Source organism: Puntigrus tetrazona, unplaced genomic scaffold (assembly GCF_018831695.1).
Source record: "Puntigrus tetrazona isolate hp1 unplaced genomic scaffold, ASM1883169v1 S000000373, whole genome shotgun sequence".
In the NCBI taxonomy this organism is placed as follows: domain Eukaryota; kingdom Metazoa; phylum Chordata; class Actinopteri; order Cypriniformes; family Cyprinidae; genus Puntigrus; species Puntigrus tetrazona.
Genome location: NW_025048028.1, coordinates 1,003,113 through 1,015,317, shown reverse-complemented (window position 1 = coordinate 1,015,317; position 12,205 = coordinate 1,003,113). Strand labels below are relative to the sequence as shown.

The window sequence follows — 12,205 nt, the reverse complement described above, 5'->3', positions numbered from 1 at the left end:
CACTGATATTTAAATGACAATGTCAGTAATGCCCCAACAAATTTCAGTAGCATATTATATTGTGGGTTTTTTTGTCCTCGTTGGTATAAAACAAAACATATTCAAACTTAAATTAATATAAAAATATTAAAAGAAAAAAAAAAAAAAAGAACAAAATATTTTGCAGGAAAAGGGTACATTTGTAAAGAGCAATTGTGCAACTCACGATAGCATTTTGTCTTAATTTAATAGCTTGTTTTCAAGTTTTTTACAATTTTCCTTTCAAGAAAATTACATTTTGGATTAAAATATGACCCGTTCTTTAGTCAGATTCACATTATAAATCAACAAAACATGCAAAATCTTGTACAACAAAAACAAAAAGTTCCCCGTTAATTATATTGTTCACTTTTTCATTGTTTGCTTGTATTCCCAAGTGTAAAGTATCCTTCCTGTAATCATTTTAATGGCGCTTTTGGAGAGTCCCGAGTTGCAGGGCGATATTATTAAATTCACTGGAGGCACAAATGCCTCCTGAGACCATTTACCCATCACACCTGGGTTTTTTGTTGTCCGTGTGCATGCTTGCGGGTACACCGTTTGCATGTGAGCAAACATCTTAAGAACAGGCCTCGTGGGAATCATTGCTGTATGAGTCGAAACAGTGAAAAGATCTGAAGTTCTCTGACTTTTGTCTAGTTTCAACGCAGCACCATTATCATGAACAACTCCTCAGTTTGCTGCACTTACGAAACGCCCATGCTGGACCAATACCTCCCCCCTGTCATGTTCACAGAGTTTGTATTAGGCCTTATGGGGAACGTTCTTGCACTTTCAATGTTCTTCTTCCACAGGGACACCTGGAAGCCCAATTCTATTTATCTTGCCCATCTCGCTGTGGCAGACTCATTGGTCCTCTTCTGCCTTCCTTTCAGGGCCGACTACTACCGCAGGGGCAAGGACTGGGTCTACGGAGACGCTTTCTGCCGTATTTTGCTCTTTCTTTTGGCCGCCAACAGAGCCGGCGGTATATTCTTCCTCACTGCTGTCGCCGTGGACCGATACCTGAAGATCGTCCACCCTCTTAACCGCATCAACCGAATGGGTCTGCGCTATGCCCTGTGGGTCTCTGTTGGCCTGTGGGGTCTGATCATAGCCATGACTGTCTACCTCCTAGCAGATGGGCATTTCTACTATCTAAACAACCACACGCAGTGCGAGAGCTTCAACATCTGCTTTGGGAGTAATTCACGGTTCACCTGGCACAACGTATTCTACGTTCTCCAGTTCTTCATGCCCACGGCCATTGTTATCTACTGCACAACCTGCATAACGTGGCAGCTGAAGAATAAGACAGTGGACACACAGGGCAAAATCAAAAGAGCCGTGCAGTTTATCTTAGCAGTGGCTGCGGTTTTCATTATATGTTTCTTCCCGAGCAACATCTCGCGTATCGCCATGTACATCCTAAAACTCTGGTATAACGAGTGCCACTATTTCCGTGAGGCAAATGACGCGTTTAAGACCAGTGTGTGCTTTACCTACTTCAACAGCGTGCTCAATCCCATCGTCTATTACTTCTCAAGCCCTGCCTTCAGTGGATCCTTCAGGAAAATTTATATGAGACTTCTGGGGAAAAAAATTGAGGAATAATTTGAATTATTTGGCAATATTCTGGTACACACTGGCCCTGTCCCAAATGCTGTCCCGAGCGCTTGCAGGTCTTCAAAGTGTTCATAGTTTGGTAACATCAGATATGTTTGGGCAAATGCATTAAAACGAGACACTGCTGAGCACACTACCGAAGCCTGAATTAGATACTCTACAGTCACACAACAGTGCATTTAAAGGGTGCCATTTGGGACAGGGCCACTATGTGGTTTTGACATTTTAAAGTGGTATATTTATTCATTCAAATATATATATATTCATGTAATCTTCAAAAACTGTACTGATAAACAATGGTATACATGTCATATTTAGTGATATTCTGTGCCTTTATTTTAACCGCTGATGAGTTATATTTAAACATATTTTTTGCTGTCTATTTAGGAATACTGATTTGCTACTGGTTATTCAAGGCTCCTTAAATCTGATTAGTATTTTGTGTATTTGTGCATTTTGGTGCAGCAAATATATATTTTTTGCAATAATCTCTGTAGATTATGAATATGTGAAAATATATTCTGCTGCATGTGCAAAATAAATCAATAAAGCATTTAATACATTTCTTTCGATGGACTTCTGTAACGCTTTAAACCTTTGGCAAGAATGACATTGCTTTTGAAGATGTGTCTTTGTGACTTGTCTTTATTTTATGTCTTTGTTTTTGCATTTCTGTTATTGATCAGCAAATTGTTAAAATTATCAACAGCTTAATGTTGTTGTTCAGTTTGAGTTACTTTTTTAACACACACACACACACACACACACACACACACAATGCTGTGCATTATAAACAAATCTACTTTTTTTTAGTAAATAGATATAGATTTTTCTAAGGAAGTTTTCAACCTGGTGAAATTTGGAATAAAATTTGATGTACATCATCTTTTGACAAATATCTAACAAAAACTGTGTAACAAACATTTGCAGACAAAAAAATACTGTATATGTTGTACAGTATTGAAATTTCACAGACCGACTTTACTCAAATTTCCCCATACTGTTCTGATCTCATGAAGATCATTAAGGATCCTATGCACACTTCATGTACATATACATACACACACACACATATACACATATACATATATATATATATATATATATATATACACACACACACACACATATATATATATATATATATATATATATATATATATATATACCACAAGGTTACTTACAGTTTGAACATATGTGTCTTTTACCACTGAAATCCAGAAGAGGGAGCATCACACATTTTGAGCTTTGAAATGATGATGCTATATGGTGATCATTATAGTTATGCAGTTATTCAACAGGTGTTATAGATATTTCAGAGAAAAACTCAGAGGTGAACAAAAGTACATAGAGAAATATAAAGAATACAATCTTGACTGCAAACCTTAATCTGCACCTAGTTAAATGTTTCTGTTCTTATCTGAACCTGCAGTGGTTCCTGCATCTGAACCCGCTTACATTTTTGACATGCATTTTTGATATTGTGGCTTTTTTTATATCTATTTTGATTCATTGTGATGCACTTACTATTAAATATATTACTTTCTTTTTAAAAATGCACTTGCAAAATTGTCATTCGAGTTACTTATTTTGCTGTATGTGAAATGAAAAATGTATGTGGTCTAAAGAAAACACAAACATATATATTCTTATATAATTCTGTTTTTTTCTTTCCTTACATGAGAACAGTAGCCAGCTTGATACACAGCCAGTGAAGACCCAGAGGCCACTGCTGCTGCTCACCCTGATGAAGTGGAAGAGAGGAAAGACGCCATCCCTTACAAAAGACAAAAACACGAACAGATCACAAATGATTAAATTAAATCCATAAGAGTCACAAATCTCCCTTGAGGCCATTTATTAACCACACCTGGGTCTGTTACACCCTTTGCGTGTGAGCAAACCAGTGATGTTATGAAAATGCCACCCGAGGCAACAAATGTCTATATGAAAAGAAATAGAATTACTTTTTGGAGATTTTCCCCTTATTTTTTGTCAAGTGAGCATGTGAAAGAGGGGAATACTACTGTCACGGTGAAAACCGCAATGAAATGAAGTGTTTAAATATGCTTAAACATATTTATTTAAGCATAAACATAATTTTTTTAATTAAGCCTATTAAAAGAACTTAACATAAATAGTATTTTTATTTATAGAAAATAAATACTTTTTTGAGCTTGTGTACTTGATTATCAATTACTCAACCAGTAGTCCCATACACAAATATATGTACATATATTACATTTCCATACATTAAATATATTGTCATATATTGAGTAAAAACTAATTAGAAATTGGAACGGTGTAATATATTAACATCTGTGTTTATGTGTGCTTAGCACATTCTCAGATGCTTGTGTCATGCACATGAAAATCTATCCTAAAACCCATTAATACATGTTGATTTTATATAAATAAAAATAACAGATAGGCATGTTTTTAAAATCTATTATAAAACCTACATAAGCATATATAATGCATTTGTATTTATGCTGTAAGTTGTGTATATAAATGATATATTGTTGACATATACGGTTGCTACATAAAAAAAATCAGACATACAATAATAAACAAAATAAATTTTATGTTTTATGTTACCAACTTATATCATCATCTACCCAAAAACTAAATAAGTGAAAATGATACTGTATATTGGCTTATTGGTGACATATACGGCGATATCACTTCAGTTATAGAACGATATAAATTATATAAATTACATTTCTGTATGGGATATCATTGTCAACAAAAACTATGCAACAGCATTGATTTAATTAATATAATTCTATTAATAGTGACCGTGAGCTTATTTACAGTCCATTACAATAGAGCTCATGACAAAAGTTTTTTTAAAAATTTGTTTAATAAATTGCATCAACTACAAGAAATTAGTCATTTCTACTGGCTACTAAAAACCCTTCTCTGTACGGTCAACAATTTAACAGAGCGTCAGACATTCATTTCTCACTCTCAACACATACAGAAGTGAACAATACCATGCACTAAAAGACAATACTATCATCCACACACTAGTTTTACAGTAAAAGCTATGTGCACCTTAGTATAAAGGCAGAGGTTTCACTTAAATATACAGTTAGTAATGTAAAATAATACATCTAATCACTATTTTACTATATATTTGAAGTCATTTATAATGCGTGATGGATTGTTTTGAGCAACTCACCCAACTCAGGATTTAAAAGAGAAGACAATCTCAGCAAACACGAAGCATAACTTCCAGTGCTGACAGCCTAACAAAGTAAAGCGTATTAATTAAAACGTATTAATGAAATATTTCTGCTGCAAGCTTTCTTCAATTTTCAAGAGAAACTACAAACAGAAGAAGTGATGGCTATCCATGCCACACATCAATACACAGTTAAGCTACATGAAGTGCATAAGTGAGGCCAAAAACACAATTAGTAGACAATAAAACTAAATTAACACACACACACACATAGACACGCTAAAAAAAACACACTAACAAATCTAGTCATCGTTCAGCAAAAATTGGTCTGCAAGTTACATCGGTAAAATAAGCGCACAGACAACTTGCATTGTTTGAAAGAAAAGGATCTGTGCCAGCGGTGACTCCTGAGGTTCCCGACTACGCCTCTTCTACGCTTAAGACTTAAATAGCCAATAATAATTTAGAAAGAAATATAAAAGCCAATGCGAGATAAAACTTTGATTTGACTGATTTTCAATTGGGTGGGCACTGCCCACCCTTGCCCACACGTAGCCACACCTCTGGAGGAAACATCTTAAGACCAAGTCTTGCGGGAATCATTGTCAGATTCAGGACCGAGACGAAACGAGAACTTCGCTGACTCTCTCAGCATCAGAATCATGGACAACTCCACGAAGTGCTGCGCTTTCGAAGCGCCCATCTTGGATGAAGTCCTACCTCCGATACTATTCGTCGAATTCCTTTTGGGCCTTATGGGGAACGTCCTCGCCCTCTCCATGTTCTTCTTCCACAGGGACACCTGGAAGCCCAATTCTATTTATCTTGCCCATCTCGCTGTGGCAGATTCTGTGGTGCTTTTCTGCCTTCCTTTCAGGGCCGACTACTACCGCAGGGGCAAGGACTGGATCTACGGAGATGCTTTCTGCCGTATTTTGCTCTTTCTTTTGGCCGCCAACAGAGCGGCTGGTATATTTTTCCTCACTGCTGTCGCCGTGGACCGATACCTGAAGATCGTCCACCCTCTTAACCGCATCAACCGAATGGGTCTGCGCTATGCCCTGTGGGTCTCTGTTGGCCTGTGGGGTCTGATCATAGCCATGACTGTCTACCTCCTAGCAGATAAGCATTTCTACTATCGAAATAACCGCACGCAGTGCGAGAGCTTCAACATATGTTTAGGTCACAATGCATTGTCTGACTGGCACAATTCATTCTACGTTCTCCAGTTTTTCGTGCCCACCGGCATTGTTATCTATTGCACGGCTTGTATTACGTGGCAGCTGAAGAGCAAGACAGTGGACACACAGGGCAAGATCAAAAGAGCCGTGCAGTTTATCTTAGCAGTCGCTCTAGTTTTCATTGTATGTTTCTTCCCGAGCAACGTCTCCCGTATCGCTGTCTGGGTGTTGAAGAGCTGGTATAGTGAATGCCAGTATTTCCGTGATGCAAATGTGGCTTTTTACACTACTGTCTGCTTTACCTACTTCAACAGCGTGCTCAATCCCATCGTCTATTATTTCTCCAGCCCAGCGTTCAGTGGATCCCTCAAGAAGATCTACATGAAACTTCTAGGAAAGAAAATGGACGATGATGAGGATGATGAGAAGAACAATCACAGTTCTGTTACAGTATCAGCTAATGTATCTTAAGTTAATATTCACTAGCGTTGATGTTATTAGGTGAAACACTTTATAATTCATAGTTTCAACATTTATTCAGATGTAACCGATAGAGGTAAATGTATACTCATGCAGCATAATCATCTATATGTGAGCTTCATAAACATTTAATACGTCCTTGACATTAGTCTGTTTATACAAATTAATTCCTTAAACAAATTACTTCACTAAATATCTCCCAACATTCCTCTTGCTTTGTCTGATAGAAAAAATAGAAAATATTGCAAAATTATCACAATATGTAAATATTCAATGTTTTAGATATGACGTTTTTTCTTTATTAAATGTGACTATAATTTCTATTACTGTCTGACCCTATATGTTCATGTTCATATTGTGCTGTATTTTCCTGATTAAAAAAAAACAATTTCTGCATATTTTCACTTATTTACTTAGATGTTTAACATGTATATTTTTAGTTACTTATTACATTAGAACTGAAAGAATTTTGATACAATTTAATTTTTTTAAGCAAAAATAGGCTACTCAATTTACAAAAGTCTAGTATTTGTTTTTGGGTGTTATTAAATCATGAAAAGCTACTGTTAATTCTTGATATATTATCATATCAGAATACTGAATTATAGAGTTATTAATATTGATATATTGTACTAAGATGTCGATCTTAGTACAATATAATATCAATATTAATAACTCTATATACATTTAATATTGTTAAAGTTATTGTTAGCATCAATGTTTATTGTTATGATTGTAATACGTCATGTAGGCAATATAAAAATTATATTAATTTGAATAATGAAAAAAAAAAAAGAAAAAAAAAATCACATGTTCATTCGGCGTTTCATAAAAGGAACTCTCTTATTGACAGATGGAGCAACCCAATGACAAACCAACACGTGAAAAGAACCATCGAAAGATTCCGTACATTACTGCGCGCTAATTGCGCGAAGGATGAAACACGCCAAAAGAACAAAAGAGTTTGAATCGGGTCTCGCAGCTCTCGCTCGCAGTGTGTTTGGCGCAGGCGCGTTGCGTGCTGTGTGTGTGTGTGTGCGCGCGCGCGTGTGTGTGTGTGAGAACTGCCGGCGAGCTTAAAAATATTACCGAGCGGCGGGAATGTCTGGCAGGTCAGTGCGCGCCGAGACCCGGAGCAGAGCCAAAGATGACATCAAACGCGTTATGGCCGCTATTGAGAAAGTACGAAAATGGTAAGATCGCGGGGGGAAAAAAAGCCCTGTGTTTTTTCCAGTGTAGAAAAAAAATGCGCTTGTGGGGGAGGAGAGAGAAAGAACAAACGAGAAGGACGGAGAGTGAAATTATAAGGGTCATTTTTGAGAAGCGAACTCGAGCGCACGCCAGGTGCCGTGCGCTCACCCGACACCGCGCGCTAAAAACGGATGTTTTGGATGGATTTTAAAGGTTTCTGGTGGAGATGAAGTGGGTTGAACCCAGTAGCCATTTCGTTGCAGTCACATGAAGCCATTTCTCGCTGCAGTTTGGCGCACTGTGATGTGTAACATCTGTGTTTTGGGGGATGAAAGGCTGGGTAAACTCACCTGTGCGCGCGAGAGTCACAGTCGCTGTAACACACAGTGAGTTGAAATGCAGCTCAGAGTCTCTTTACATCAAATAAAGCTGAACACATGGAGCGCTGTGGGGGCTGGGACAGGGAAGTGAGCGACTGAATGCCTGATATTTCATTAATAACATTAAAGCAACATTTCAAAGGTGTGACTTTTAGACAAAGAATGTTATCTTTAGATATTTTACATATAAACCCATTTTTGCCTGCATTTATTTAGATGCTTAGGAAAAATATTTTTGAGTATATATATATATATATATATAGCATAGCATTTATACTTAGCATTTTTTTCTTAGGGTCAACTTTTTTTAAATTGACTGGATATGACTTTTAACATGCTCTATTTTTTATATCTCATTATATATAATTTATCTTTCATATAGCTCTTATTGTGGTTACTACTATTGCAGAAAAAAATATATCAGGTTCATTTAAATTTTATTTTAGGTGAACACAATCAGCTCTGGCCTACCTACTAAGTCTAAGTACTAATAATTGGTCTTATTGGGCACATTAATTACTCAAATAAATATATATTGCGCTTAAAATCAGAATGCGATTTCATCTTAAACAACGACAGGCCACGTAAGCTATTGGATAATGTTAACCAATAACCAAATAGCTATTTTTTGTTGGGCTACAGATCTTTGTTTTAACAATTTACAGGGAGAAAAAATGGGTGACGGTCGGAGACACGTCACTGCGTATCTTCAAATGGGTTCCAGTGACCGAACCAAAGTCAGACGATGTAAGTGTTAAGGTGTGCGACAACTCTGCATCGTTTTCGTTGAAGCTGTACTTCATTAATGTTATATCTGAATTCTGAACAGAAGAACAAAAAAAAGAAGGGCAGAGAGGAGAAATATGGATCAGAGGTGACGACTCCAGAGAACAGTTCCTCTCCAGGAATGATGGACATGCACGGTCAGTCTCTTAAAAATGTGCATTCTGTAATTCGACAGCATTGACTCTTAAATGACAAGCTGCGGTTTCCCTTTTAGATGAAAACAGTAATCAGAGCTCGATAGCCGATTCCTCTCCAGTGAAGATGGAGAACAGCTGTAGCACGAGCCCGACACCAGAGGCCACTGCTGCTGCTCACGCTGATGGAAACAAGTGCAAGGCAGAACGTACGCCGTCCCCTGACAAAGGTATGAAAACCACTCCGATAACATGAATGCAATTCAGTTTTACACCGATAAAGGGCATAGTTCATCGTAAAAAAAAAAAAAAGGTGATGACAATGTACTCGCTCTCATGTCATCCAAGTTTCCTTGTGGGAAGAGATTCAGCACAACTTCAGTTACTTACCAATGCACCCTCTAAAGCGAATGGGTGCCGTCGGAAAGGGCAAACTGCTTATAGAAATAGTACAAAATCCACCCTTCTCCAGTCCATCGGTTAAGGTCTTGTGAAGTCAAAAGCTGCAGGTTTGTAAGAAACGTCAAACGGTTGCTTCCTAAGTCCTCTACCCACAGTATGATTTCTCTAGCGGAAAAGTCCTTCTCCTGTTGGCCTCTCACATTAAAATCCAGCCTCAAATTAGTTTAGAACTGTTTTGGACTGATCTCTCTTAGAAACAGTGGTGATTTGTGCCTATTTCACTCCTGATTAAGGCCAGTTTCACAAAACAAATAAGCCAGGCTTATCTCAGTTTAATGTCTGACTTATTGTCAGTTTATTTGATTAAAACTAAAGTCAGATTAACTGAAATAAGCCTGGCTTATTTGGTAAACTTCTCGTATGAAACTGGCCCCAGATTACGTTTTCACTGGAGAAGGCGATTATTATGGATGGAGAACAGAATCTTATTGACGGATGTTTCTTACAAACACAGAAACAAGATGTTAACCGATGAACTGGAGTCGTGTGGATTACTTGTGTATTATTGTGAGGTTTTTATCAGCTGTTTGGACGTTCATTCTGACGGCACCCATTCGCTGCAGAGGACACTGGACACTAAATTTCTCCAAATCTGTTGCAACGAAAATGCAAACTCACGGCCTGAGGGTGAGCACTGTTTCATAGAGACCGTGTTCAAAACATTGCATCCAAGTCCTGAAGGAAATGTGACGCATCGCAATTGGATGAATTATGGTTATGGTTGAATTTTTTTTTTTATAGGGAATTGTAACACCACCCCTTCAGAGACCTCAACAAGCAAAAAAGATACTCAGTTATCAGGGGAGAAGGAGTCCCCATCAGACACCTCGACAAACACTCAGGTAAAAAAGCGTCACTTTACCTTTAAGTCGGAAGAAAATAGCCAATGCTGAGAATGACTTGAGGGTGAGAAATATTTCGTTTTTTTGTGTTATGTTAGGAAAGCGAAGACGGTTCCCCACCTACAAAGAAAAGTAAAGTGGAATCATCTTCTCAGGACTTAGATAACTAAAGCTGACTAGTTTGCTCCCACGTTTCAAACACGTCCCTGTCACAGACCTGTGAGGGATCCCAACCCACTTGACGAACCATTCCTGATCTTCGAGTACACCTTCACCTTCTTCTTCATCGTCTCACCTGGAACGTTTGCAAACGTCACTGTGCCAGTGAACCGAGGTTGATGGCAAACACTGACCTGATCCTGTGAGAAACCTGCAGCCTCGCTCCAACCGATTCGTGCACGATATACAGCGTTAGTTTAACGGCAACGAGAGTGAATGCACTGCATAGATTTGTCAAGATAAAAGATGGATTTGCTGCTGTGATCATCTTTGTTTCAAATTGTTTTTATTATTTAATTTAATTACTCTACTAGTTGTTTTTCTAACTACTTTGCAGATTGTTGTATGGTTATAGTGCAGGTGTTTGGTTTGTTTATATTGTTCTGGCTCCATGATTTTTATGGCATTTGCTTTTAGAGGTTTTCAAAGCATCACTGCTTTTAAGGGGAGAAGAAGAATTTTGTTACGCGTCAGAATGACTCGATATATACCTCATTTTCAAACCAGCTGAGCTGGAACTTAATTCTTGATTGATGGACAATAAATCCAATTCACTCAACACAATCTGGCAGTTTTTAAGTGATGTCATTTTCAACAATAAACCCACTCTGACTTCAATCTGATGTAGCAACGTACAAGAAACTCACAATGAAATGCTCTAGATACATTGGGACCATGTTTTCTTGAAAGGATGTTGTCTTGTACAGTCGATTAATTTTGGTTTTATTTATTTATTTCATCATTAGTGCTTGTTTTTAGCATATTCAATTTGTTTTAATAAAATTTTTTTATCTGAGTCGGTTATGACTAGCCCGTTTCTTTTACCTTCTTTCCGGTTTTGAAGCATTTTAGAACAAACCAACCTTTAACTGATTTTACCTAAACGTTATAACATTGGTAAGCACAGCTCATATATGATTTTCGTTCAATTTTCATATATTTAGTTGATATAATTTATGGTTGTTACCTCAGGTAACGACACGTTATGTCAAACCGCGTAAAATGTATACTTACATATTGATATGAACATAATACAAAGCGTTTTCTTCAGAGGTTAGTTTTTATAATCAAATCACTTTCACCACAACTAAGAATATAAGTTACATATTAATCAGTTAAAGCTACAACTCTCTGGCTGTTCACAAACGTTATAAATTTAGACAATTATAATTTTTAGTTGATATAATTCGTGGTTTTTACCTCAGGTACGGCGTCCTGTCAAACGTCCTCAGCGCGCGCTTTTCGGTTTCTTCAGAGGTTAGTTTTTATAGTCTCGTGGTAAAAACTTTTGACAGACGTCATAATACAAAATACTGTCATGTTATTAAAAATATAAACCGTCACTTGTATTCTGGCCAAAACATGAATTTCTAATTAGCAAACGCCGCTAATCATCCTAATTAGGTTAGCAAAAAGAGTCTTTTTTTTGTGGGGATGGGGATTTACTTATCAGGATGCATTTTTAAGGGATGTGAATTATTGACCAGGCCCCTTCTGTTCTATCTAGGAGCTGTAAGGACATTGATGGGATCTGTTGTCCATCCTTGCGTAAAATTGAGAGACAAGAAAGCTAAACTTTGGCTATAGGCACAGTTATAAAACTTTGAGATATAAATATAGATGAAAGATCAGTAAACAGGGGAATTAAATACTGAATCTAAATTGTAATTATGACATTCGTGAAATGTATGGCGTTCAC

The 12,205-nt window shown here is 37.2% G+C and overlaps 3 protein-coding genes across 4 annotated transcripts; all 3 read left to right on the top strand.

Annotated features, from left to right (window-relative positions):
* Positions 1 to 699: 699 nt before the first annotated feature.
* On the top strand, positions 700 to 1,632 carry LOC122333700 (hydroxycarboxylic acid receptor 2-like). Its single transcript, XM_043231399.1, has one exon. It carries the CDS (start codon positions 700 to 702, stop codon positions 1,630 to 1,632), a length of 933 nt encoding a protein of 310 aa, XP_043087334.1.
* Positions 1,633 to 5,493: 3,861 nt separating this feature from the next.
* Positions 5,494 to 6,483, top strand: LOC122333712 (hydroxycarboxylic acid receptor 2-like). The gene has a single exon (XM_043231414.1). The coding sequence runs from the start codon at positions 5,494 to 5,496 to the stop codon at positions 6,481 to 6,483; it is 990 nt and encodes a 329-aa protein (XP_043087349.1).
* A 1,018-nt stretch (positions 6,484 to 7,501) lies between these two features.
* Positions 7,502 to 11,302, top strand: LOC122333711 (B-cell CLL/lymphoma 7 protein family member A-like). 2 transcript variants are annotated; one of them, XM_043231413.1, is made up of 6 exons: positions 7,502 to 7,685; positions 8,729 to 8,810; positions 8,896 to 8,986; positions 9,064 to 9,213; positions 10,187 to 10,287; positions 10,386 to 11,302. In XM_043231413.1, exons 1-6 carry the CDS (start codon positions 7,594 to 7,596, stop codon positions 10,455 to 10,457), a joined length of 588 nt encoding a protein of 195 aa, XP_043087348.1. In that variant the 5' UTR covers positions 7,502 to 7,593; the 3' UTR covers positions 10,458 to 11,302. The 2 variants fall into 2 exon arrangements, with proteins under 2 accessions (XP_043087348.1, XP_043087346.1); XM_043231411.1 differs by having other exon boundaries at positions 7,504 to 7,685; positions 8,893 to 8,986.
* Positions 11,303 to 12,205: the final 903 nt, after the last annotated feature.

Excerpts from the sequence above, each read along its gene's own strand:
- LOC122333700 (XM_043231399.1), top strand. The coding sequence starts at position 700 with ATGAACAACTCCTCAGTTTGCTGCACTTACGAAACGCCCATGCTGGAC.
- LOC122333711 (XM_043231411.1), top strand. The coding sequence starts at position 7,594 with ATGTCTGGCAGGTCAGTGCGCGCCGAGACCCGGAGCAGAGCCAAAGAT. Across the intron at positions 8,987-9,063 it reads AGGAATGATGGACATGCACG|ATGAAAACAGTAATCAGAGC; the intron begins GTCAGTCTCTTA and ends TTTCCCTTTTAG. Across the intron at positions 9,214-10,186 it reads TACGCCGTCCCCTGACAAAG|GGAATTGTAACACCACCCCT; the intron begins GTATGAAAACCA and ends TTTTTTTTATAG.
- LOC122333712 (XM_043231414.1), top strand. The coding sequence starts at position 5,494 with ATGGACAACTCCACGAAGTGCTGCGCTTTCGAAGCGCCCATCTTGGAT.